Source organism: Austrofundulus limnaeus, unplaced genomic scaffold (assembly GCF_001266775.1).
Source record: "Austrofundulus limnaeus strain Quisiro unplaced genomic scaffold, Austrofundulus_limnaeus-1.0 Scaffold54, whole genome shotgun sequence".
Classification (NCBI taxonomy): domain Eukaryota; kingdom Metazoa; phylum Chordata; class Actinopteri; order Cyprinodontiformes; family Rivulidae; genus Austrofundulus; species Austrofundulus limnaeus.
Window position 1 is genome coordinate 2,147,874 of NW_013952456.1, and position 24,599 is coordinate 2,172,472.

The 24,599-nt window shown below is 39.5% G+C and overlaps 2 protein-coding genes across 6 annotated transcripts in view; one reads left to right on the forward strand and one right to left on the reverse strand.

Annotated features, from left to right (window-relative positions):
- LOC106517947 (leucine-rich repeat and fibronectin type-III domain-containing protein 4) overlaps positions 1–16,709 on the forward strand; it is a 55,553-nt gene extending 38,844 nt beyond the window's left edge. For all 5 annotated transcript variants that reach the window (XM_014009000.1, XM_014009001.1, XM_014009003.1 and 2 more), the window contains one exon: positions 13,252–16,709. In XM_014009000.1, coding sequence (XP_013864454.1) covers positions 13,252–14,545 — 1,294 coding nt within the window. In that variant the 3' untranslated portion in view covers positions 14,546–16,709. The remainder of the gene's footprint in view (positions 1–13,251) is intronic.
- Positions 1–24,599, reverse strand: part of LOC106517946 (pyruvate carboxylase, mitochondrial) — a 382,167-nt gene that overhangs the window by 152,589 nt on the left and 204,979 nt on the right. The window lies entirely within an intron of this gene.

The window sequence follows — 24,599 nt, forward strand, 5'->3', positions numbered from 1 at the left end:
TATACCTGGATAATGTTTCAAAAAACAACAGAGGTGCTTTGGTAATAAATATCTTTAAGAAGTACTATTAAAAATTGGAAAAAATAACATTTTTGGATTTTTGGTTTTGAATGTTTAAACTGGAGAGTAAGCAGCACTTCTATTGATGAGCAAATTCATTCCAAGCTGTGTAACTTTGACTTATTTCATTGAAATAAGTACATAAGTAAATATTTGCTTGTTATGCTGACATCACAAAAAAAGTTAAACACATTTCCAGCTTAAAGGTGTTTTAAAAACTGCACTTTTTCTCCATACCAGATTTTGCCTTTCAAAAAACCTTTCAAATTAATCAACCTTGTGTTTCACACTTGTATTTTGGCCCAAAAGTTTCTCTTTATAGGCTTCTCTATTCAAGAATGGCAAAATGTAGAAAGTCTAATGGATGTTAAGGATAACTTTTCTTTAAATTCCATTTTCCTAAACTGATTTCACCTCTTAAGGAGTAAAGAAAAAGTCAAGTATTCATTTCAAAGCAGCAAAGTAAAGAGAATAGAAAAGGTTCAGGTTTGAAACTAATTGGGATAAAAACAAAACAAATAAACAACATGGTGACCAGGCTTTTAGGTAGGATTTTGGAAGAAGGCGTCAACAGTTTAAGCCAGCACTCGACCAAACAACCCCGTGCAGACGGACCGGGATCGGAGTTGTGTCAACAATACACAACCACCACAGCCGATGAAATTTATTCTTTGTCTTCTTAAAATAACTGTGCCCCACGTCGATTACGAAATTTTATAAAGGGGGAAAAAACAACGYATGGTCTGAAACTTATTTTAAATCCCAGCAAAGGTGAAGATCAGCACGATGCCCTGAGGGAGTCGCCAAGCTAAAGATGGCGTCAAGAAACCAAACCAAGTTGATTTACATGATGTGGTTTAACTCTCAGAAAGTTCAGTCAAGAGAAAAAAAGGAAGTGATACGCTGTTCGAACGAAATTAAAACAAACAACCAACACTTGATTGTTTGAGCTCTCTCAAAAACAAATACAGTGGCAATTTTAGGGGCAAAATGTGGAGGACTTTGAAGTAAAAGCAGAAAGAACAAAAAGCCAGTCAGGACAGACAGAGGCAATCAAAGGAGGCAGAATTAGAAAGCGAGCTCTCCACGATGCTGCCAGGGATTTACAGTGCAGATTTATATCAGGCTATCAATGTGAAGGAGCTAGCTGAAATTTAGCCCAGGTAAACACCAGGCAAGCAATAGGAATGGGGTGTATAAATCAAAATGGAACAAGAACAGAAGAAAGATTTCAGGCTTCTTTTTTATATTTAAATGATTTATATTCATTGTTATATGTTTGTTTGCTTCGCCAAGTACAAAACGCTTAGTCAATCTGAACTGGGCCAAGGATGCAGAAAAATGGGTAGAAAACTGAGGATTTAGGAATATAAGCCAACAAAACAAATAAAGCAACAAGTCTGATAAATGATAAAAATTCGTTGCGATTGAGAGAAGCGAGCCCACAGTCAGAGTTATACGAGCTGCACAACAGCAGAGCTCGTCGTGTCAGAGTTAATCATTTTTTAAAGGTCAGTTTCTTGCTAGACAACCACGAGCCTCCATTCCAGCATGGCTGATTCTGATCTGTGACGGTGCCAGGTGGCACTCAGTCCATGTGGTGTCTGATGGATACCGCTCACCCCCCATCGACCCCATCACTCCTCACAGTCACAATCACCCGAGCTGTGTGTGCACGGAGTTCTGCCATACTGATACAGAATCACATTGATGGTTTGTGATCAGTGAAAAAAGCAAAAATAAAAAAACTCCTTGCGACATGCAAGTAATTACAGTACCACTACGTCTTTAATGCATTCCCATGAATATGTCATAATAGGGAAAAGGATGGCAGCTTTAAGATAAATTTAAAGCAAATGTTCAGAATTGGATGATGTTAACTTAAAATAACTACTTATACAACTATTGATGAGAGAGCTTGTTTTCAGCAGACAGAGCCATTTCATCATTAAACAAAGCTTATTTTCGCACAATAACTAGGAATTATTTCTAAATTGCACTTAAATAGGAGACTTTTCCCACCAGATTTCAGGACTGTTGGGTTTACCAACCACTGATCAATGAACTACTGTTTCCAGGTGTCATGGCAGCAATACTGAGTGATGAAACTGTAGGTAACAAGAGCCACTTAGCTTAAGAACAACTTGCTAAAGGAAACAAAGCTCACTTCATTTTTTAAATAGTACATCAGAACAAAACAAACTTCAGGTAAAAAAAAAATTAGCACTGAGGGAACGTATGTCACCCGACACCGTTGATGTCAGTTTTAGCCTCAGATCATCTAATTTAAAAAGATGTGATGGCAGTGAAACTGTTTTGGTCCAACCTTGAAAATATGCTTTATGCTGTACTACTTGTCACAATCAGAACATGTGTTCCCAATGACTCTCAGCTACTACAACTTTAAATTTTTTACAATTACTGTAGAATTGAGTTAAACCAATAGTGTGTCAGCTGTAGATGTACAACCAATGATTATTTTAAGAGTTTAATTCAAATTCATCCAGTAAAAAAAATAAATAAGCAAAAAAGGGGGTGAATGCCAACATTTTAAGCTAATGCCAGGTTCACACGACAAAATAAAGGTGCCAATTTTGACATGATTTTTCCCTTCGAACAATCTTAAGGACGTTCCGATTATGGTGATGGCTCTAAAGATAATTTAGGAGATATCCCCGTCATGTGTTGTGTTCCTCAATGACAAGCAATTGTTGTGTAGTCAATCAGAAAGAGGTGAAGGAAACATGGAGGGGTTTCTAAAACACAGAAGACAAAACACCTGCCATGGAGCAGCAGAAAGTCTGGTTTTGTTTACTGTTAAAAATAATCTACAATCACCATTGTTTTTTCCTTGCCGCCCATGTTTACTCTAAACTCATTTGATCCCAAGAAGTTTTGCAGTATTTTTTGATGTATTTTCTTTGCCGCACACTGTAGGACCAAACCTGTTATATACTGTATACATTGGGCCTCATGTAAGAACCATTCATACGAACAGATTTGTTCTTAAGTTGTGCATACGAGTGATTTAGGAGAATTTATAGCATTCACAAATTCTCGTATTCTAAGATTTTTTTCAGATTCGAACAAAATTCACAAGTGCTCCAGACCTGAGATATATTTTACGAGCAGTCAGTCTGCTGTTATCCAGACGGATTATTCTCATTAATAACTTTATATTTCATTAGTTTGAAGATATGTTGAGTTGAAAATAAATCATACTCCATAATTATGTTGCAATATGTTATTCTGTTTGAACTGGAATTAGATTTTAAATATAACTAATTTGTCAATTGGTTAGATTAAATTAAATTGGCTATTAATGCTGTTGTATAACACTACAATATTAATACTCATTAGTATTCATCAGTTTACGCTGCTCATTTACACAGTTTTCCTGAAGATAGAAGAGTTTGTTGAATCTGACGTGGCATGTTCGTACGAACCCTTCGTACGAAGAAAAGTAAGAGAAATTTAGGATAAGAATACGAACATGTTCTTGCATGAGGCCCAATGTTTTATCGTCGTGTAGGCACTCTCAGGTTTAGAAAAATCAGTCGACAATTTAAAAATCTTGCCGTGTGAACCAATGAGCACTGTGCTTTCTAAACGGCTCTTGGCTACTACCACACCAAATGTTAGTGTTAATCAAATTTGTGYTTTCTACAGACCTTGTCACACTAAAATGTTTTAGACAACTTATGAAATTGTATGTCTAAATTTCTATTTATATTTGATGCATTTGTTGTACTGTAATTGCCATATAGAGGCTTCCGGTTGATTTTTTTTTTATTCCAAATTTTGTTGGCATAAGTTGTCTAAAACAGTGCGACAGGACCTTAAGCTCACTTGACTGTGGCAGCCATCTTGAATTAGGTTTGCTTCAAAGATTAATGAATTGAAAATGTCTATTTAGTGAGGATTTCTGGCTAAGTTAATGGCAAAATTTCAAACTAAAGATCTCATGCAATTCAAAATGTGTTAGGGATTAGTCTCAGCTACTACTTCACCAACATTTAGGGTAATCCCTGTAAAATTAACTAAATGTTAGCTGTTTGTAGTAGACATCTTTAATCAAAATGACCCAAATGTAAGTTCATGTATTTCAGCTATGTGTTACAAAGAATATGCAATTATTCAGTTGAAAAGTTATTCTCTCCCCTCAAAATTAATTTATCTGTGCACTAAATATAAATATTTACCTTTAAGGTCAGAGAAAACACCCATAAGTTGCATCAAGGTTAACAAAACCTTGGTGCAAATCAAAACCCACCCAACATGAAGTCTACTCCACCTCTCAGAGCTTCACAGCAATATTCTGCTGCACAACTATTAAACAGGAAATGCATTAAAGTTTACAGGAGCTGTTTCTGACTCCAACTCCTCTGTGTATAATACATTAGAATATAGTATGCAATATATCCAAAAGACACAGTCTGTTGCTTTCTATTGTGCTCATGATTTTTAAAGTATAGACCTATTTCATAAAGCACCAGTGGGAAATAAAACCTGATGTGTACAACACGTCACTGGGCACATTTCTGTGACATTTGCCGATTGAAGAGGTAAAATTTGATTAGGTTTTATAAGTGCAGGTATGTAGAAAGGGGTTTTGACAATTTTCCCATTACGCTCCAGTCAAAACAGGATCAACCTTCCTGCGGGGAAGTCGAAGGTGCAGAAGTTTGGCACGTAATTTAAAGGCAACGGGAACAGTCAGAGCGATGATGAGAGGAGGAAGTTGAAGAAAGAATCACGCAGAGTTTATGAAATAATGAGCACTTTTCATGGTCACGTCGAAGAAAAAAAGGGGGGACGCAATTACAAAGAACAAGGGGGGAAGTTGGACGTTCGTGGAGAAGGAGCACGCTGAGTAGACAGTGGAGAACAATGCTAATGAGGCGCAGGAGGAGGGGGAACTGAAAGAAATAGAACCTGAAAATTAAGTGAAAGGTCGTCATTTTCCACTGCTAATTATACAACAACGTTGGCTAATATTTGATAGAGTGCTTAGCTGAGCTATTAATATATCAAACAGGGTATAGCATATTCCCCTGACTGCAATCAATCAAACAGCCTGAGATGCTCTCAGTTTTCTGTCACACACAACTCTTTGTATTGCTGAATATGATACTTCTGGGGAATCTGATACAAGAATCCTAATTTAGCTGGGAAACAAGAACAAGAAATCACACAAGAAACAAGATAAGTGCATCTGCTGAGGCAGATATGAAAAAAAGTAGTTCGGAGATAAAAACAGAACTGAGGCATGCAGAAAACGGTGGTGGAAAAGCAGGAAATGAAGACTGAAAAAAGAGCAAAAGAAGACTGAGGGAAGGGGGTCGAAACAGGGTTTAGTTGTACCCTATGGGAAGAAGTAATTAAGTGTTAAACTACTGTGTCGATAAATGTGTCAGCACAAATCAGAGGCAGAGGAAGAGGGGAACGGGGGGAAAAGAGAGTCAGCACTTCATATATACACGTGTCATTTTATATGATAGTGTAAAGTCAGAAATAAGGAGTGATGAATGCTTTCATTAAACAGGTAATAAGGAGAAAAACAGTGGATCAGGATTGACAACTAAATCAAACAATTTGAATCATATTAAAGCAAAAAGACAGGAGGATGAAACAAAAAGAAGAGTGACAGAAAGGCAGATAAAGGAAAACAGAAAAAGCGAGTGGTCTAAATCGAGGAGGACAGCCAATGAGACAGTAAACAGTTCAACAAATCAAGTCCAACCAGGGAGGAAGGGGTAAACGGACAGAGGAAGTGACAAGAGCAAAAGGAAACAGGAACAGTATAGATGTCAGCCAGAGGAGGAGATAATTACTTTGTTGTTCCACCTCGACGTACTTTCTCCCTTTCTCCTCTGAGCCTAGGCCTGTCTGTTGTCAGACCACCAAACTCAGCACAGATAGGGACAGGGAGGAAGAGGAGAATACAAAAAGGAAGGGGGGTGGGAATGAGGCAAAGAGCAAATCTTCATTCTTCCCACCATCGCTCTCTCCATCTCTTGGATTCTAATTATTACTCATTTCTGCGTCACCAGCCTGAACAGAGTGCAGTCTTGTCTACTTCACTTTCTTCCTGCATCTGCGTTGATGTATCCCTTTGACGGTTTTATCCACTCGGCAATTAGTTTCACAGAGTCAGTCACTCTTTTCATGTCAGGAGGCAGCCACAGCAACAGGGACAGCGAAGGAAACTTGAACAAAAACTGCTTAATAAATCACTTCATTTGATGCCAGACCAGCCGATGGGACAACACATCAAGAGCACTTGATGAGTATAGTTACATTTGTTGGGGGATTTGTATGCCAGGGTATATACAGAAATGCTTGAATTAAATTTGATAACATTTAATACCTTTAATACCATCACACCTTTGAGCTGCAACTGTAGTGGAAACTTTTTGAACTTTAGTTAAGTGTCACTTTCCCACTTAACTTATGTAGTAAGTGTAGCATTTTTACAGTTACTGGATACTAGGTCTGTGTATTGGTATAAATTTAGTGATATGATACATGACAAGAGAGTCACGATACATCGTGATATTTCACAATATATTGCTATTCCGGAAAGCAGGACTGTAAGCTACTTTAGATTTGTTTTTTGTGCACAGTGCCCTGAGTTTGTTGTGACTTGGCTCTTTATAAACTGAAGAGAAGAAGATATATTGCGTTACTGTAAGCAAGGTGATTTTTTTCCCCTCCAAAATGTCTAATTCAGTATATTTTATAAGTATTTCTTATGTTTCATATTTATTTCATCCATGTTTTCAATGGTTAGGTCAAATGTGCCATTAAATAGTTTGATTTGTGGAAGCCTTTAAATTTATCATATTAATTTATTATAAAAAATATGGTCACCCACTACACTAACTATAGCCTATATGTCATTCTAAAGTTCAGTAAAGGAATGCTGCAGTCTGTTTCTGGCACGTGGCTCCTTTCATTTAACGGGGTGGTGTGAGTACAACAGTCATTTCAATGCACTCAATGTTTCATATGGTCGGTGCAGTTGGCCACTTCAGCAATGTCCCTCGGAGACCCCCCTTCGGTTCGAGTGCTAAACAAACGCTTACCTGCTTGCAGTAACGTGACGCCTCTGCTAGCAGGCTGCAGTCAGGGAAAAGAGTGTTCCATATGGGACACTTCAATTTGGTTTAAAACACGGGCATCCCGGCTTATAAGGGAGAGTTGACAACTGTTCCTCAGCTTTAAAGGCAGTGGGTGTCTAATCCACTCAGATTCAGCCTTCGATACTTAGTGCTAATGTTTACTCACAATGCTAATGTTTGCGCTAGTGTTATACTCTGGCTCTTTAGGAGTGGAGGAGTCAAATGGCTGGCTGCTGCTAACTAGCAGTCTCTGGCTAAATTATAAACACAAACAATGAGCCGCTGGCATGAAAGTTTACATTTTAAGCCTAATTTAAAAATCAATGTTGGATCAATGTCTGATTCTGTTGGACACCGATTCTGTTCATTACTTTCATGGACAGAATTTCTAGGCGCAGCCGAGGTGTTGAGGGGATCCGTTTTGGTGGCCTTAGGATCGCATCTCTGATTTTTGCGGATGATGTGGTCCTGTTGGCTTCATCGGAGCGAGATCTGCAGCTCTCGCTGGAGCGGTTCGCGGCCGAGTGCGAAGCGGCCGGGATGAGGCTCAGTGCCTCCAAATCCGAGGCCATGGTCTTGAGCCGGAAAAGGGCAGAGTGCCTTCTCCGGGTCAGGGGGGTCGCCCTGCCTCAAGTGGAGGAGTTTAAGTATCTGGGGATCTTGTTCACGAATGGGGGAAGAAGGGAGCGGGAGATCGACAGGCGGATTGGCGCAGCGTCTGCTGTAAAGCGGACGCTGTACCGGTCCGTCGTGGTGAAGAGAGAGCTGAGTCAGAAAGTGAAGCTCTCGATTTACCGGTCGATCTACRTTCCTACCCTCATCTATGGTCATGAGCTTTGGGTCATGACCGAAAGAACGAGGTCCCGGATACAAACGGCCGAAATGGGTTTCCTCCGCAGGGTGGCTGGGCTCTCCCTTAGAGATAGGGTGAGAAGCTCGGTCATCCGGGAGGGACTCAGAGTAGAGCCGCTGCTCCTCCACGTCGAGAGGAGCCAGTTGAGGTGGCTYGGGCATCTGGTAAGGATGCCTCCTGGACGCCTCCCTGGTGAGGTGTTCCGGGCACGTCCCACCGGGAGGAGGCCCCGAGGAAGACCCAGGACACGCTGGAGGGACTATGTCTCTCGGCTGGCCTGGGAACGCCTTGGAGTTCCCCCGGAGGAGCTGGAAGAAGTGGCTGGGGAGAGGGAGGTCTGGGCCTCCCTTCTGAAGCTGCTGCCCCCGCGACCCGACCCCGGATAGGCGGAAGAAAATGGATGGATGGATGGATGTTGGGAAATTAAATTGTTATATTTCAGTGTATCAATAGTTTTTTACACTCCTACTGGATACATGGACTTCTTTGCCTCAATAAAAACACTGACTTATACACAATTATTTATTTTATCCTAACCCAAGACAAATAATTATTTCATCGTTACAGGATTTTTAGGAGACGGGGGGAAATTAAACATAGATGGGTAGTTGTTTATAAAATTAATCTCTCATCAGATGATCTTATTACTTTTTAATGACCTTAAATTAAATTAGCAAAACTTATTTTTTATTACCTTGGACATCCTGTAGGCACACAACACAGCTCAGACCAAAACACATGATGCAGTGAGTGATGGGGAAGCAGCACATCAAACATGTATRGGTTTGAGAATGCACCCATGTATATTTTAGCAAATTTGCCTATTTATGCGGCTGCCATCATAGAGAAAGATTCACAGTGTTGTAAGGAACAGAGGTGAAGATTGAAAGCAATAGGGAGAAGGTTGAAAGCTAGAAAYAAACAGAAGCTGCAGGAAGACAAGAAAGAGAAAGGAAGAGTGGAGGTACTTGAAAGGAAATGACAGAGGATAAGAAGAGAAGGAAGACAAAGAGAGGAGGAGTGACCTTGGATGCTAAATCATGCTACATGGTTACTGCTCAGGCTAATGGAGATGTAGTACAGTGACAGAAACAGAGAGGCTCTGAGGTCAGGAGCCCCAAACACATCGCCAGAGGATCTGAAAGCAACAAGAGCTGACTGCCTCTAAAAACACATGGAGGTTAAAAAAGTAAAAAGTAAAAAAAAAAAATGTACAGATTGAACTAAAATAGTCTGAGCTGTAAGCTATATGCTGAAACAGACACTATACTGTGTACAGCTGCAGTTACGTAAAAAGATTAATGTAAAAAGAACAAGCAAATGCACAAACGTTTGAGCAACTGATCAAATATGAGAAAAAGATGCAACAAAAACAAGAAACTTTGAGTGAAGAAGATGAAAGGAAAGAAGGTTAGATTGAGATCAAATTAATCCAAAACTTCTCAGATGTCCCAACATATTTAAATAAGAAAAGTCGATTTTGTTGTAAAACTGAGGATATGCCCATATTTGGATTGTCAAACTAGTTACAAAATCTGTATTAATCTGAAATATTGAGCAATACTGGGTATAAAGGGATCATAAAGTCACAAGAAACCAGAATGCATTTTTATGAACAAAAGGGAAAAAAGAATCAACTATGACTCGTGTCATTACAGTACATCACACCACACAATGGTCATGTAGGGGGGTCTTAGTGCCTTAGAGTGCCTATCAATTATACTTGGACACATAATGGCTGCAACACCACTGTGATATTTCTCGGGGCCTTTTATAATCTTACAATATGACCAAAAGGCTTTCAGCTCAGAAACTATAGCAGCTCTGAGTTGTGACTCTTGTATATTTCCTGCTGAAAATCTGATTGAGCGACCACAGTTATTACCACAGAGCTTTAAAAGGGGGTAGCTCACAATCCTATGGTGTGACTGATTGCTCCTGGAATCTCTTTTTTTGTTTTCAACCCTGATGTATTTGACAGTACTGCCAGAACTTGACTTTAGTCCAGAAAATGTTTTACTCATTGCCGTGGGAACATAATGAAACAGTATAACACATACAAATCTTTGTGTTTGCRCTGATGTGTTGAGATTTTCAGTTTAATTGGTACCAATCACAGTTCTTTGCCTAAATGACCTGACTAATTTATAGAAAATAAATGGATGCAAATGTTATCAGGGACATTAGGGCAAATTTAGTACACTTTAAAACAATGCAAGTACTTGCTGAGCCTAAACTGTGGCATTGGTCTAATAAGACAATGCTGAAGTGGATGCAAGACCTATAGAAAATTATGCCTGATTTTTTTKGAAACTTAAGCTCATACTGGACATTGCAGGAAGCGTGCCTTTACTAACACTACTGCAGTGTTGAGCTTAATAATAAGCTTTTGTCATGGTAATAAACACCTGTTTATTGCAACACTGAGGTTAACAGGTATATTTGTGTTAGAAAGAAAGCTGTGGGTGTCTGCACCTTTTAAGCACTTTTAAGAAAGTTAATGTTCACTTTTAAAGAATGACTTGATGGTTCTGGTAACAGTATAATTTCAGTGCTCACAGACTTGGCAGTGAGTAGATCCCATTACTTATCCAGCCTGTGTATGAATTGTGTAATTTTATTTATAGAGTTTTATATATGTTTTTAAATACATTTTTACATCTTTGTGTGTGTGTGTGTTTTAATGTAAATATGGGCGTAAAGTCTGCAATAAAGTTTGAAGAGGAATACAAAATATCTCATGATCAGGAAAGGTTCGACTTATCCCTGGTTCACACGGCAAGATTTTAACATTTTTTGGTTGATTTTCAAAACCTCAGAACACACATGACGGTAGGACAAAGACAACACACCAACAGATTTTACTCCCCAACATTCAGACGTCAGACAGGAAATCAGACGTAGATCAAACGTAACTTCAAATAAACAAACATGGCCGACAAGAAAGAAGCGATGGTCATAGTTTGTGGACTATTTTTAACTGAGAATAAACAAATACACCAGACTTTCTGGTGAACCATGGTARTAGTTTTGTCTTTTGGATTCCTCAAAGAGTTTGTCACATTTTTTTCTGATTGGCTACGCGTCACATTCAGACTTTGAGCTCATTTGTCCTCTGGGAACACCAAAATCTAGAATATTGGGCCAAAACAATCCAACATGTTGAGTATCATTTAATGTTGGAGTGGTAAAAACATCTTTCTGAACAGATTAGATCACTTTTAAATCACCACACACATCAGAAATATCTCCTAAGATTATCTTTAGAGCATCACGATAACTGGGGCTTCCTTTAAGGCTCGGTAATAGTCGCACTTTGGATAGTCGCGGAGTGCGCGTGTGCGCCCTCGCCAGCGGGAGAGGTGTTTATACTTGGCACTAATGTTGTAGCAGGTTTCTCCAAAAGGACACGTGGAAGTACACTTTATAACTTGTGAAATGTTGTAAATAGGAGAGCAAAAGCACGATGAACAAGCATGCTGTTTGAATGATGCGCGGAGCTTCAAAATYTCAGGGGTGCACAACCATGCGCTGGGACACTGCGAGGGGCCAATGCGCGGGGGCGGGGATGGTGCAATTGCATCACTTTTGACATGCACCCCCTCACACCGGGTGCGACACGTCAACCATTAACCAGGCTTAGGATTGTCAAAAAGGGAAAATTGGGCCAAGAATCTGCACAATTATCCTCATGTGGTAGATATCTGAACAGTGTTTTAGAACTCCTTATCAGAATTATATTTAACATCAGCCAAAACCTGGAGGGGGGACATTTTATGCAACAATGTTTAAAAAAAACACTTTTGTACAATACCTAGACTATGGTTACTATTTTCAGTATTAGCTCAGTACAGCTATTTCTTTTTGAGCTTTGAGGAGTCGGTAAAAAGCTGTGATCAATATTCTTACCCAGAAAAGCCATGACTAAAAATCTATGCATCTGCCCTGCAGCTTGCCTGAAAGTAGGTGCCTCTGATTTCCCAGCTAACTCTGCATTATTAAACATCTAATCCCATCATCCCATCCCATCAACACCAATATAAATATGCATGAGAAGCGTCAATCAGGATGGTTTCATTTGTAAAACTTGATTATGTGACGGTAATTACAGCCAATCTGAAAACTGAAAGAAAAACTGCTGCAGTCCTCGGTGACTTTATTTTGAATGAATTTTAAATAGAGTTAGGTTCGTGGGGGCATGAAGAAGAAGCTCCCTGGGTGTCTGAGTCATCCTTGATGGCATTTCTGGGATGTAAGTCAGGTCTGAGGGGAGCAGAGTGGCTGGAAACACATTAGTCAAATAAGATCCTTAATGCAGAGCGTGAAACTGGACAGAAAATGTCGAGGAGGAGGAGGAGGAGAGAACGTGCACAAATTTACTTATCCTAGAAAAGTTATACCAATCAACGCCACACACTTCAGCTGGGCTGAAGTGTCCCACACACACTTACCAAAAACATGCACTTATCCCACTCTCATAAATGCAGACATTGAGAAAAAAAAAACTCCACAAYGAAGCAAGAAAAACAGACAAAACAAAGGCTTCCTGTTCTCATCACCTTTCTTTATGGGTTTTAACCTCTCTCTATTTAGTTCACCTCTTTCCTACTTGTCAGTTTTAACAGTTGCTCAAACACTTTAAACGAGGACACATTTGAAACACTTCTCTCTTCATTATCCCACACAAGCTCTCATTACAGTCAAAATCATCCGCAATCAATTTCATAGCAAAGTTTAGATTGTTTTTCCCCTCTCAATCTCAACTTTATTGTAATTCAAGCACTTGCTGTTAAAATTTAAAAAGGCCACCTTTACATGTGAGGCTCCACAAAACGCCTTAATGTCTGCCTCCTGCAGGGATTTAAGTATGATCACGCTCACTTTATACACACCAACTGCTCTCTAAATGAGCAGACAGACTTCTCTTTTAATGTTTCCTTGGTGCACTCTCCCATCAATGGCCTCATTTTTCCCCCTTCCCTCCCCCAGCTCCTTCAGCTTCCACCCAGTGTTCTTTCTAGCCATCTTTTCACTCCTCATTTCCTCTGCTTCTCCAATATTCATCTGTTTCTCCTTAATTCCACTAAAAGATTGGTCCAAGTATTCAGATCACGCTTCATGTTACTGCATATGATTCAGCTTTCGCCTCTGTCCAGCGGTATTCCTGATCAGTTAACTAACCAAAACTTGTTTTTTTCTTTAAATCCTTCTCAGAATTCTGCCATCAACCAGTGACCGTTTCCTGTTGAAGAACTTGGTTTCTGGTGTGGACTACAACCTGTGTGTGCTGGCCATCTTCGACGACTCGATCACATCGTTAGCAGCGACTAAAGTCCTAGGATGCACGACGTTCTCCACCAAGGACGTTTACCCAGCATGCCGCTCTCTTCAAGCCCACTTCCTTGGCGGGACACTCACCATTTTGGTCGGCGGCGTGGTCGTGGTCACGCTGCTCGTGTTTACCGTTGCGCTCATGGTTCGCCACCGTGTTTGCAATCACGGAGACCACATGATGTGCCACAGCGGCAACACTGAGGCGGGAGGCGGGGCCTGCTGTCAGGGTGGAGGAGTGGGAGTTGGGGATAAAGGGGGCAACGGCGGTGGGTGCTACCAATCAAATGGCTCCGGTGACATGATGATGGTGGTTCTACCCAATGGCCTGCCCTCTAAAAGGGGAGGAGAGGCGGGGAAAGAAAAGGACAAGGAGAAAGAAGCAGATTCTGCATCCCTCGTCCCTCCAAAACTGCCCCCAAAGCCCAGGGCAAAGCCCAAAGTCAACCTGGAGCAGTTTTTATCTGCTGGGGGGGTGGTTTCCACAACAACAGCATCAGGAAGTGAGATGGCGCTGGTCGTGAGGCAAAGAAAGGCATTGCCGCAAAACCTAGAGAGTGACAGAACTCCCCTGTACTACTCCCCTTCTCCTCCATCTACACTGCCCCGACAGTCACGTTCCAGGGACCGCCCAAATCCCCGTCTGGAGCGAGAACTGACAAACCGAGCCAGCTTCTCCCTGGCTGCGCCCCTGAGAGACTCAGAGATGCTGGACTGGAGAATCACACCCAGAGCTAGGGACAAATGGAACTCCTCGCAGGCCTATCAGAGTCCTGAATCCCCTCTAGGCCCCGCCTGYGGGACGATTGGCAAACGGCGGCACTCGCTAGACATGGGCTCCTCTGTTGCTCTGGCAACTGACGCCGCCGCAACCGTCGCCAGGCGCTACGGCGCCGTGAGCTGTGCCAAGCGTCTGAGCGTGATCTGGACCAGACGGAGCCAGTCGCTTCATGGGATGCTGGTGCAGTGCGCGTCCACCACGAGCACCACCTCCTCCACGACCAGCGACGAGGGCGAAGGCGGCGAGAGCTTYGGGGGCCAGGATTTCAAACGGGGATACATCCACGCTTACAACACCACTAACTCTAACTCAAACATGGGAAGTACAGCTGGGAATGCCAAGGAGCGGAGCAGGGAGGCAGGGAAGGCTGAGGATCTGGAGGAAAGTGTTGTATAGTAGGTGTGGAGGAGAAGAAAAAAAGGGAAAGAGTTCAGTGACAGAAAAGTTCGAACAGCAAAAAAAAAAGAATAATAAAGAAGGCGAAATGAAATATGAGGCAACCAGGAGCAGGAAGGTGAGCTCAGAATGAGGGAAGAAAGTCAAATTGGGACACAACCAAGTTCTTTGCCTGGCAGGAAGTTTAGAAAAATGAGGGGATAGAAGAAAAAATGCTACTGAAAGTGAAAATTTTATTTTAATTACATCCTTCAGGCTCAGCTGTAAAAAGAAAAGTAACAAAAAAACTTAGCTTAACGCAGAAACGGTCAATGCCAGTGGTATCATGGCTGCACAATATTAGAGAAACATGTAATTGTGACATTATTTAAACCCATGTTTTGCTCAGTCTTCTCTTTGATCATCACAGTGCTCACAATGCTCAGTAATTTTAGCATTTTGGCCACAATCATCACTCAGCACACAACAGTCTATAATTTATTGCTGTCCAAGCAGTCCTTTGATAATGTGATAATGTTGGTGATATTGCAATGACAAAAATTTGTTTAAAAAAGATATTGTGCAGCTGTCAGTGGTATGAAGTCAGACAGGTTTGAAGTTAACTTGGATCCTTGTAAAAGCCTTGATAAAACCAGAACTACACACTTCAGTCCTCCACAGTCCTCTCAGCCGTCATCATGAGGATTTATACTGGATCAAAAACAATTCCACTACTAGTAATACTGGAGAAAATTGCCTTTTACAAAGAAAATGGTGAGACAATGTGTGGATGGAAAAGCCTAACTTTCCCAATTAGTGCTTCTGGCTTGGACCTCCATGGCCCTTATTCTGAAACTCTGTCTGAAATTCATTGAATGTGACTCGTGTGTCCTTCGTGTCTGGACAAGGATTTTGGCTGGCTGTGCCTGTGGATTATGAGAGCATAAATACAGAGCCCGGTGCAATGGACATGATCAATCGATACAAACTGGGAGGTGGGGGTGAAGCCGAGCAGACATTATTAAAAGAAAAATATTGGGATCACCATCGAGTCAATATGGATTACAAAATGGAGACGAGAGGATGATGGAACATATGAGTCCATCCATTTCTGAAAGACAAAATCATACTGCATGTCGGATAATGGAAATCAACGAATAATGCTAATGGGTGCATAAGTGAGTGTGCATTAATGGAACAAAGACCAGATGTGTATCCGGGTGCACAAATGTATTTGAATGTCTGTGAGGGGCCAATCCAGTCAGACTGTTGATGTATAAATGTCTAGTGCTTTCTGGACATGCTTACGAAGTAGGAATTTGCACATTTATGATTAGAGGTGGTCTATACAAACTGAAGTGCATTGTTTAAAGGCTTCGAAGGCAGCAGTGTTAGATGGATACATTCAGTAACAGCATGGTCAGAGAGAACCGATTGGTAAAGAAACATCAAAATTTCCAACTCATTTTGTGCAACTTTAGACTTCTTCGTGCCACATGGGTTCAAATGTTCAAAACCAAACTGATGAATGTCAGAAAACAGGAGAAAAAAAGAACAGAATCCTCATGGAGGTCGCCAACAACTAAAAACATCTTTGGAAGATTCTTATGGACTACAGAGACTCAAACTATTGAAGAAAAAAAAAAACAAGAAAACTTGAAAGTACATATATATATGGTCTATATATAAAATGTTACTTGTTGCACCACGTGTTTCTGTTTTTCAGTTTTCTGGGGAATGATTTTGGGATCAGACACAAAGTATGAAATGTGTGATTTCTGTTCATTCCTTACATAAAYTATGATTCATGGTCAGAATAAAAAGTGAGGATAAACCAAGCTCAAAGGACAATGAATAAGCACAAAAAAATAAAAAAATAAAAAAAAAAACAGAAAACATCCCAACACACTGACTTAAACTGATGCCTAAAACCAGACTTAATTCGATTTATATTGACGACTTTTACTCATTAATGTTGTTMCTTTTGTTTTCATTTCATTTTGCCAAAGTGAAAAATGTTCTCTGGACTTGATATAAATAATAAAAATTACACGAATGGAACAACGAGTGACTGATTACCATAGTCATAAGGTAGTGTAACATGTTTGTGTGCGTTTGTTTACAAATGTACTTTTTACACACAATATGTGCTGATCTGAAAATGTATATAAAGAATTCAAACTATRTTTTGCTGTGTAGTTTCGTAAATCACAAAAAGAGTCCTTGCTCTTAAAAGCAATTTATCTGGGCCTAAGGCAAACCTGTAAGGGAAATGGGAACGAGACAAAATTTAAATTTACTTCTAAATAGCATTTTTAGAAAAAAATGAGCATCAAATGAAGGCAAACAAAAACAGGCTTACTAAACAATTTCCATTAAAATATCTAATAATTTTCCACATGACGTGGTTTATTTTCAGGCCATATCTGAAATCAGAATACTGACATTGACTGTAAAGGTTTATTGGATGGTTTGTAACCCAGTGACTAACATGCAGGCTATATTCTTGCCAAATATTTGCTAGAAGATTGCAGCTCTCGGTGCCACAGATGAGCTATGACCAAACCGGTGCACAGAATCTTAAACAAGCTGCGAAACAGTGAGCAACACATTAAACTGACAAAATCTCTGATCAAAGAGGAAGTAAACCAACAGAGCTGCAGATGCTGATGTTACTGACATTTAACACAATCAGTATGCATGTRATGAATCCCACTGGCTCCCTCTTTTTTTCCCTGTTTGTGGGTTTTTAAATCGGCAACTATAAAAACAAAGATAATGATGTTTCAAACATTTGATTTGATTTATTTATTTAACAGGAAAATATTATTAAAAATCAAGCCTGACTCAGCATAATTGCCATTTTACAGCAGGTTCCTGTTCTGCAGCACATTAAACACTCAGAATTGCAGCATCACAATCACATCATTATACACCATAGACACAAAGACAAACAAGCATACCAAATTTCAAAAAGGCAGCATTTGCAAAATAGGACGTCTAAATATGAGCACAACAAGAAGTGTCCAGCAGATGGCAGACAAGATTCTTCTTAAAGGGCTGTAGTAATGGACTGGACTTTATGTTTTGAGGAATGTCATTCCATGCTTTAGTATAAACATAGAAGAAAGACCTCTGGCCAACGGTTTTTAAAGTTGGCAATGTCAGTTGTCCTTTTGTAACAGATCTAGTTGAATGACCACTTCCAGAATTTGATTTGGGCARCAATGCACAGAGAGTTCCATAATTGGCACCTTGGAAGATCTGAAAATATAAATTAATACCACTATACAAAACATAATTCTGAAAAGTCAAGGCATCAGACAATGAAAGAACTGTACAGTGATGAGTCCAACCAGGAAGTTTTTTATGAATTTTGTAGGCCCTGTTGTAGAGCCTAACTATGGGTTCTAAGATTTCATTTGTTGTAAGAGACCAAACAGGTAAACAGTACGACATGGTTGAGAGTATAATGGCATGAAGATAGATATTTGAAACAGAAGATGTCAGACTGGATCTAATTTTTGAATAAACGTATAATTTCTGTTTCAACTTAGTGGTTAAGACTTGTACATGATCACGATAAGTCAAATGAGAATCCAAAGTAATTCCAAGATATTTGTAGGTAGTGACAATATCAAGGGGTTTGTTTAAAAAAGTGAGTTGATTTGTTATATTGAAATGTCTCCTGGGTGAGGAAAAATACATGCACAGTTTTTTTAACATTAATTGACAAAAGATTATCTTGAAGCCAACCATGAAATGTCTGAAGATCTGCTTGTAACTGACTATTAATAGCTTCAATATTGAAACCAGACAAAAAAAGAACAGTATCATCAGCATACATTAAAATATTTGAATACTTCAATATCTTTGGAAGGTCATTTATGTATAATAGGAAAGGTTTTATGTGCTAAACGAAGCATGAGGTTGATGTCACGCTAACTATATATTTTTTAATAATGTAAAAAATGTCATCTGTTTGTTTAAGAGATATAATGTAAAATATTTTAGATTAAATTTTTTCTTGTAGAAATCTGCCATCTACAGCAAGTAAAAAAGTGCAGACGCTTTATTAGGCCTGTTGTGATAAGCAATAAATCTACTGATCGCACAACAAAATGAGGACAATTTGTGAGGTAGATAATTTTCATTTGCCTGCTTGTTTTTTGTGTTTCCCTCTTTTCTACTCCTTAACGTAGGGAGGAGAGAACTCAGGCGTCAGGTATTTAACAGGTGTATGGTCTCTAACCTCTGCAGCATGAGAGCTACATGAACAGGTATTTAGCTAGAGGAGCATCTTCAGTTTTCTGACATCACCTTTAAGCTGGCGACATCTCAGGATGCCATCAGGGCACCGTGCTGAACCTTGGGTTTGCCAAGAGTTGTTGTTTTTTTAAACTACGTAAATTTAGTCAACTTCCATAAACGTCCTAAGCTGTATGCGGGTGACCATAATTATTTAAAAAAGCCAGAAGACAATGAATAAATTGTATCGGCTTATATAGAGGTAAGTAGCAATGATACAGCTTCAGTAGTTGTTGCATGTTGTTTTAAAAAACTCTTCTCCTGGTCAGTCCGTAAATTTACAAAAATTTTGTAAACTTCGTAAGAAGTGACCACAGTTATTTTACGAAGTCAGAGGACAACAGGACAAATTGCATTGGCTTGGATCGAAGTGGGTAGGGATGTTAAAGATTCAGTAGCTTTGCATCGATTTCAAAAACGCCATTAGCACTCCATGCACAACTTTATGGAAATTTTGTAAATTTTCATAAGTTATGTAAGCGGTGTGAGGGTGACCAGTTATTTCATACAGCCAGAGGAAGACACATACAAAAGAGTTTATATTGGTTTAAAATGGTCAAGCAATATCATTGGTCACAACAATTTCTGAGACAATATATCGTCCAACAAAATTTGTTATCATGATGGGGCCTAGTCACTCATTTTCCAGGTCTGGATAAGTAAATTCTTTATTTTTCAGCAGCATGCCGAAACCCTTCTAGAAATAAGGAAGGAAGTTTCAAAAGCACATGAAAAACAATGGAAACTGAATTTAAACAATTTCAAACATCAGAACCAAGTACAAGAGCTGAACAGAGAGAGGAGAGAAGTAAAAGCTGTCAGACTAATGGGTCGTGAATCTTGTTACTAACCATATCCGCTGGTCTCACGCAGTCTAAACTAATTTGTTATGGTATCCTTTCACTGGTACCTGCAAAAACCGGCAGCTCAAAATGCATCCATATGAACTCACTGGTCTCATACACTCAGAATTCAGCAGGAATGCAGCAGAAAATTTGCCTATTTTCTTGCAATTTTGAGCCACGGACTGGTCTCCAACAGTTACAGATACTACTGGAAGGTACCGCCATCCATCATCACACCAGCTGTGACATCCAGCTACTTAAACTCTTGAGGACTTTCAAGTCCAGAACTGAAACAATCTCAGCACATGCTTGGTTTACTGTTTGTTCTTGTTCTAGCTAGACAAAAAATAAAATAAAATAAAATAAAAAATCTGAGMGTTTCAGGGAACTGAGTGCTTAATGTCTGTTTATTCAGATCTGCATAAAAAGTCATTTGTACTTTGATCAAATTTTAGAATAAGTGTCCTTAAGTAGAATGAGGCTTCAGATCTTGGATAACTGGAAGAGGAGAGCAAAAAAATATATATTTTACTCATCCTCTCTTTCATGTACCTCTCCTCTTGGATGTCTTTACTCTCTATTAAGTCCTTTGAAGATGAAGCTAAACGTCCAAGATGGAGAGTGAGCGAGAGAGGGAGTAATGTGTGAGTGTTGACACAACTAGGGAAAGACTTACAGATGAGRAAGAGGAAAGAGGGCAAAGTCATTATGTTTAATTTTAGTTAACTCTGGCCTCTGGACACCCACAGCTGAGTGTGCATGTTTTTGAATGTGTTCAAACAAATACTGTGTGGTCGGATGAAAATGTGTGGGCGGCCATCTATTCATTTTTTTTTTTAAATCAGTCGAATATTTTCAGAACACAAGTCTGACCATATGAGGAGAATGCAGACAGCACAGTGAAAAAATGATGTAATGTAGGAATAGTTCACAAAATACAATTGGTCAGTACAAAATGAACAGACGTCAGTGGTTAGTGTGAAGCAACTGTGTGAATTGGTTGATCCAAAWGTTTTAGAGAACCTAAAGTGAACATATGCTTTTTTTAAATCCTCCTTTTCCAAATTTAAATCTTTCAGTTGGAGTCTATATAAAGTGRAACTGCAATGCTTTGGTCTAAATTCCTCATTGTAACTCCACAAGCACCGCCCCTTTTCTGAAGCATGTCTGAGATCAACTCATTTTGAGGCTGTCTCTTTAGCATCAGAAGAAACTAAATATAAGTTTTCTGCACTCCTGAAGACTCCAAGTACACAACAAATTGCATTGAACGGCTAAAAAGTGGATTTTGAATGACATGTCCCCTTTAAACCATGTGTAACCACCTCAGATCATCTCCTTTTATACCAGAAACAGTCAACGAGATGAAAGCTCTGTGTTTGTCCACCATCACGTCCAGGAATGGTTCTCAACACCATTAGATGTCATGTTTAGGGTCATCGCTCTGATGTGGCATAAATTTAAAAACAAAGGTTTCCCTGATTGCACTGCATGAAACACAAATATCAGCTTGTATTTCTCGTTAACTAAATATTCTACTCCATTTTAAAAAAACACAGGGAACCTCAACCACGTCTTTATTGTGCTGTTCTGTCCCTTTAACAGATATTTCAGATTTTAAATCATTAAATAAGAGCACCTGCTGCTGTCTTCCTGCACCTCGATTTCTTATGTTTTTGTGCTGAGTTGACTGGTTTTGTTGCTTTGTCACGGTTCTGTCAGTTCTGAGCTGACGGTAATGACCGACGTCCGATTGTGAAGGGAAGTGAGCATGACGTCCTTCAGTTGCTGCATCACGTTCCTTAGACCAACTGTTGCGTCTATGGTCCTCAATGTCTGGATCTTTTGGTCTCTTGAAAACAACTTGAAAAGCACATCTTGACACCTCGGTGTACTCCACAATCATTTCCTTAGAGAAACATTTCTGATGTCGTGTAATAGTAGTATAGTTTCTAACCATCTAGTGTCCTTTAGCTGTACTCAGCTTTACCTCTGTGAGATATGAGACTATTTTGTTGCAGAGTTTGGCTGCTCCTAAACCAGTTTTAAGCCTTTTCTGTTGCAATTAATAACTTTTTAAAGCCCTGTAATTCTGGTCATGAGCACCTGTTTGGTAGATTTGGTCAGAAATCTTATGAAAAATCTACAAAATCCCTAATTTACGCAAGTATTGCTATGAGAGGAGATGCAAACGGTGCAAAACACTAAACAGTGATTAATTGTGAAATAAAAAAACCTTGAAAATTAATTTTATACATTAAAGTGAAAAGTTTAGACTGGTCTTGTGAATAAAATATGCTAATGTTTCATATACGAGTGTGTCAGAGGTGTGTGTGCGTAAAAAGGTTGTGTGAAAAAAATTTTTTTCCACTCGAGGTTTGAACACCGGGCAGTCTGAGCATTAGATAGAGCTCCAAATGTGAGACCATCTGCAGCAACGGAGGAAATAAAGGAGAAAGGAGGCGACAGTGTGTGCGCGAGTGTATGAGGGAGTGTGTGTCCCCTGACATCAGGTTAGAGGGCAATTTAATTTGAAACTCATAAGTGGCCCTATTAAAGCAAGACTGAGTGTGTGCCGCGGTCACCTTTGAGGATATGTGCRTTTTGTCTGCTTGTGTGTGAGTGCACTTATGTGTGACGGGCAGGAACAGCATCGTGCAGACCTCCCTCCACCTCCCCCCTCCTCTGCTTGAAGCAAAGCCCTGGCCCAATCTGAGTAATTAAAAAAAAATGTTGAGCAACGTGAAAAAAAAMCCAAAACAATCACTTTTGAACAAACATATACACGTAATTACACTCCTATGGCGTTTAAGCCTTCGTGTCTGTGTTTGTGTCTGTGTTTGTGTCTGAGTGTATGAGCCTGCAGATATAAAGTCCCACAGATATTTGCAGCTCTGATCAAAGTATGATGCATTTCCTCGCAGAGTGCTGAGTAACTGCTGAGACATCACGTCTCAGCTGCTGCGGGTGGCTGGAGCTCAGGAGGGGGGAGTTCCTTTCCTTTAATAAGAAGGTTGTTGGTTCATTTCCCCAGCTCACGTGGCAATGAATCCTTGGGGAAGATGTCACAAAATGAAACTCCTGCAATGTAATGAGTCAGCTCTTTCTGAACTGGAAACCAGCTAAATCAGTCTGTCTATGATGCAATAAAAGGACTAAAAGAATTCACTAGTTAGTAGTAATTTATCAGTAAAACAAGTGATATTATAGTGGAATATTGTAACATTATAGTGACAAAACCCTACTTTACTTAATTCTTCTTTCTGTTGATGTTTCTAAACACTTCTATCTAAATTCAGTGCATGTTTCAAGGCAGTAAAGATCCATCCGATTGGCCAGTTATATTGCTGGAACACAGTATGAATGCATAATATTAGGGAAAAAACCTCTGACTTTTTGGAGTTCAAGCACACACTTGTGATGCTAACCCTGTGTGCATTAGTGCTGCAATGATAAATTTAAAATATCCAACAATCTTAAGTAAAACAAGAAGCCTAAAGGGAYAATTTATTTGGAAAATTCAATATGAACAAAATTTGATTACTATGTTGGTCATTTTCCACATTTGAATTAGTTCTTTTTGGAAATAAATGATTTTAGAGATAGTAGCCTTCCCCCACAGCAGTGGTTCTCAATTATTTTATGTCATGCACTTAGCTTAAAGAATCAACAACCATTGGTTGTTTTTTTCTGGTTGCAGCTATACTCAAGATTGAAAATAAATACAGACTGACGGGACACACAGGTTGATGGTCATAAATGTTACCTTACATTCAAATCTGTAGAGACTGGAAGGATTTAAAAGCATTAATTTGAAGTATTCACAGCCCCTTACCTGCAGGGATTAGATTGATGAAAGGAAAGGCACAAAAAGGTTGTTTCTCCCATAAGTCTTAACCACATGCTGTTAACAGCTCATCAGGGTTTTATGATATAACTACACATTAACTGACAAGAACAGACAAAAGCTGAGAAAGAGGACTGGACCTTCTGTGGTTGGAAWGTTAAAACTGCATAAAGAAAGAAAACAGCAGAAATGCATATAATGACAAAGACTTAGCATTTATTGAAGAAATGCATATCACTCATTTCATGCCAGAGTTTTAAACTTGGAATACCCTCTGTAGAAAAATGGTGATGCAAGTAAGCTAATGTCAAGATTTTAGGAAAAGACACTACTACTGCACCAGAACTTAGTGGAAAATTAGCAGTTACTCTAATGTTTGTGTTTTTAAAGGTAAGCTGGTAAGAATCTTAAATTGGTAAGCATCTAGCATCAAGGTAAGCATCTTGAATTGGATTGGTTACAAGAGGTWCCCAGTTAAAATCCATCCAGTAGTTGATGGGATATACAACTAGTTATGGCAAGAGCAATAAACTGGTCGTCGTCCAATTTCAGGAGTTGTGTCCTTCGAAGGACCCAGCCCACCTGGTCTATGTGAGCCAGGTCCTTTGTCAGCTGTCAAGACCAGAAGAAAGTGGCCGTGAATTTGGACGGTCTTGCCTTCAGCTTTATTCCCGCCCTCACCTCGTCGCCTAGATAGATCCTTTTATTGATCTCCTTGGGGAAATTTAAGGATTCTCTGCTTTTCACCCATCGCACATGTGAGCACTGAGCACACACGTGGAGCAGCAAACATGACAGTGCTAAACAGAAGCAATGAAGATCAAAATTAGCAAAACAGTAATATCATAAATTAAAAAAATTAGCTTAAAAGCAATACATTAAAATCCAAGAGACCCACAATACGAGCTCGTTTACAATTTGACAAAATTAAACAAAGTATAAAATTAATGTGTAGCCAGATGACAACCGTTTTAAACTTAAAAATTTTTGTAACACCAGATTTTTATTGAAAGGGATCCCTGATTAGTTGTAACATTAGACTTTATATGATAAACATTTATTTTAACTGTAAAAT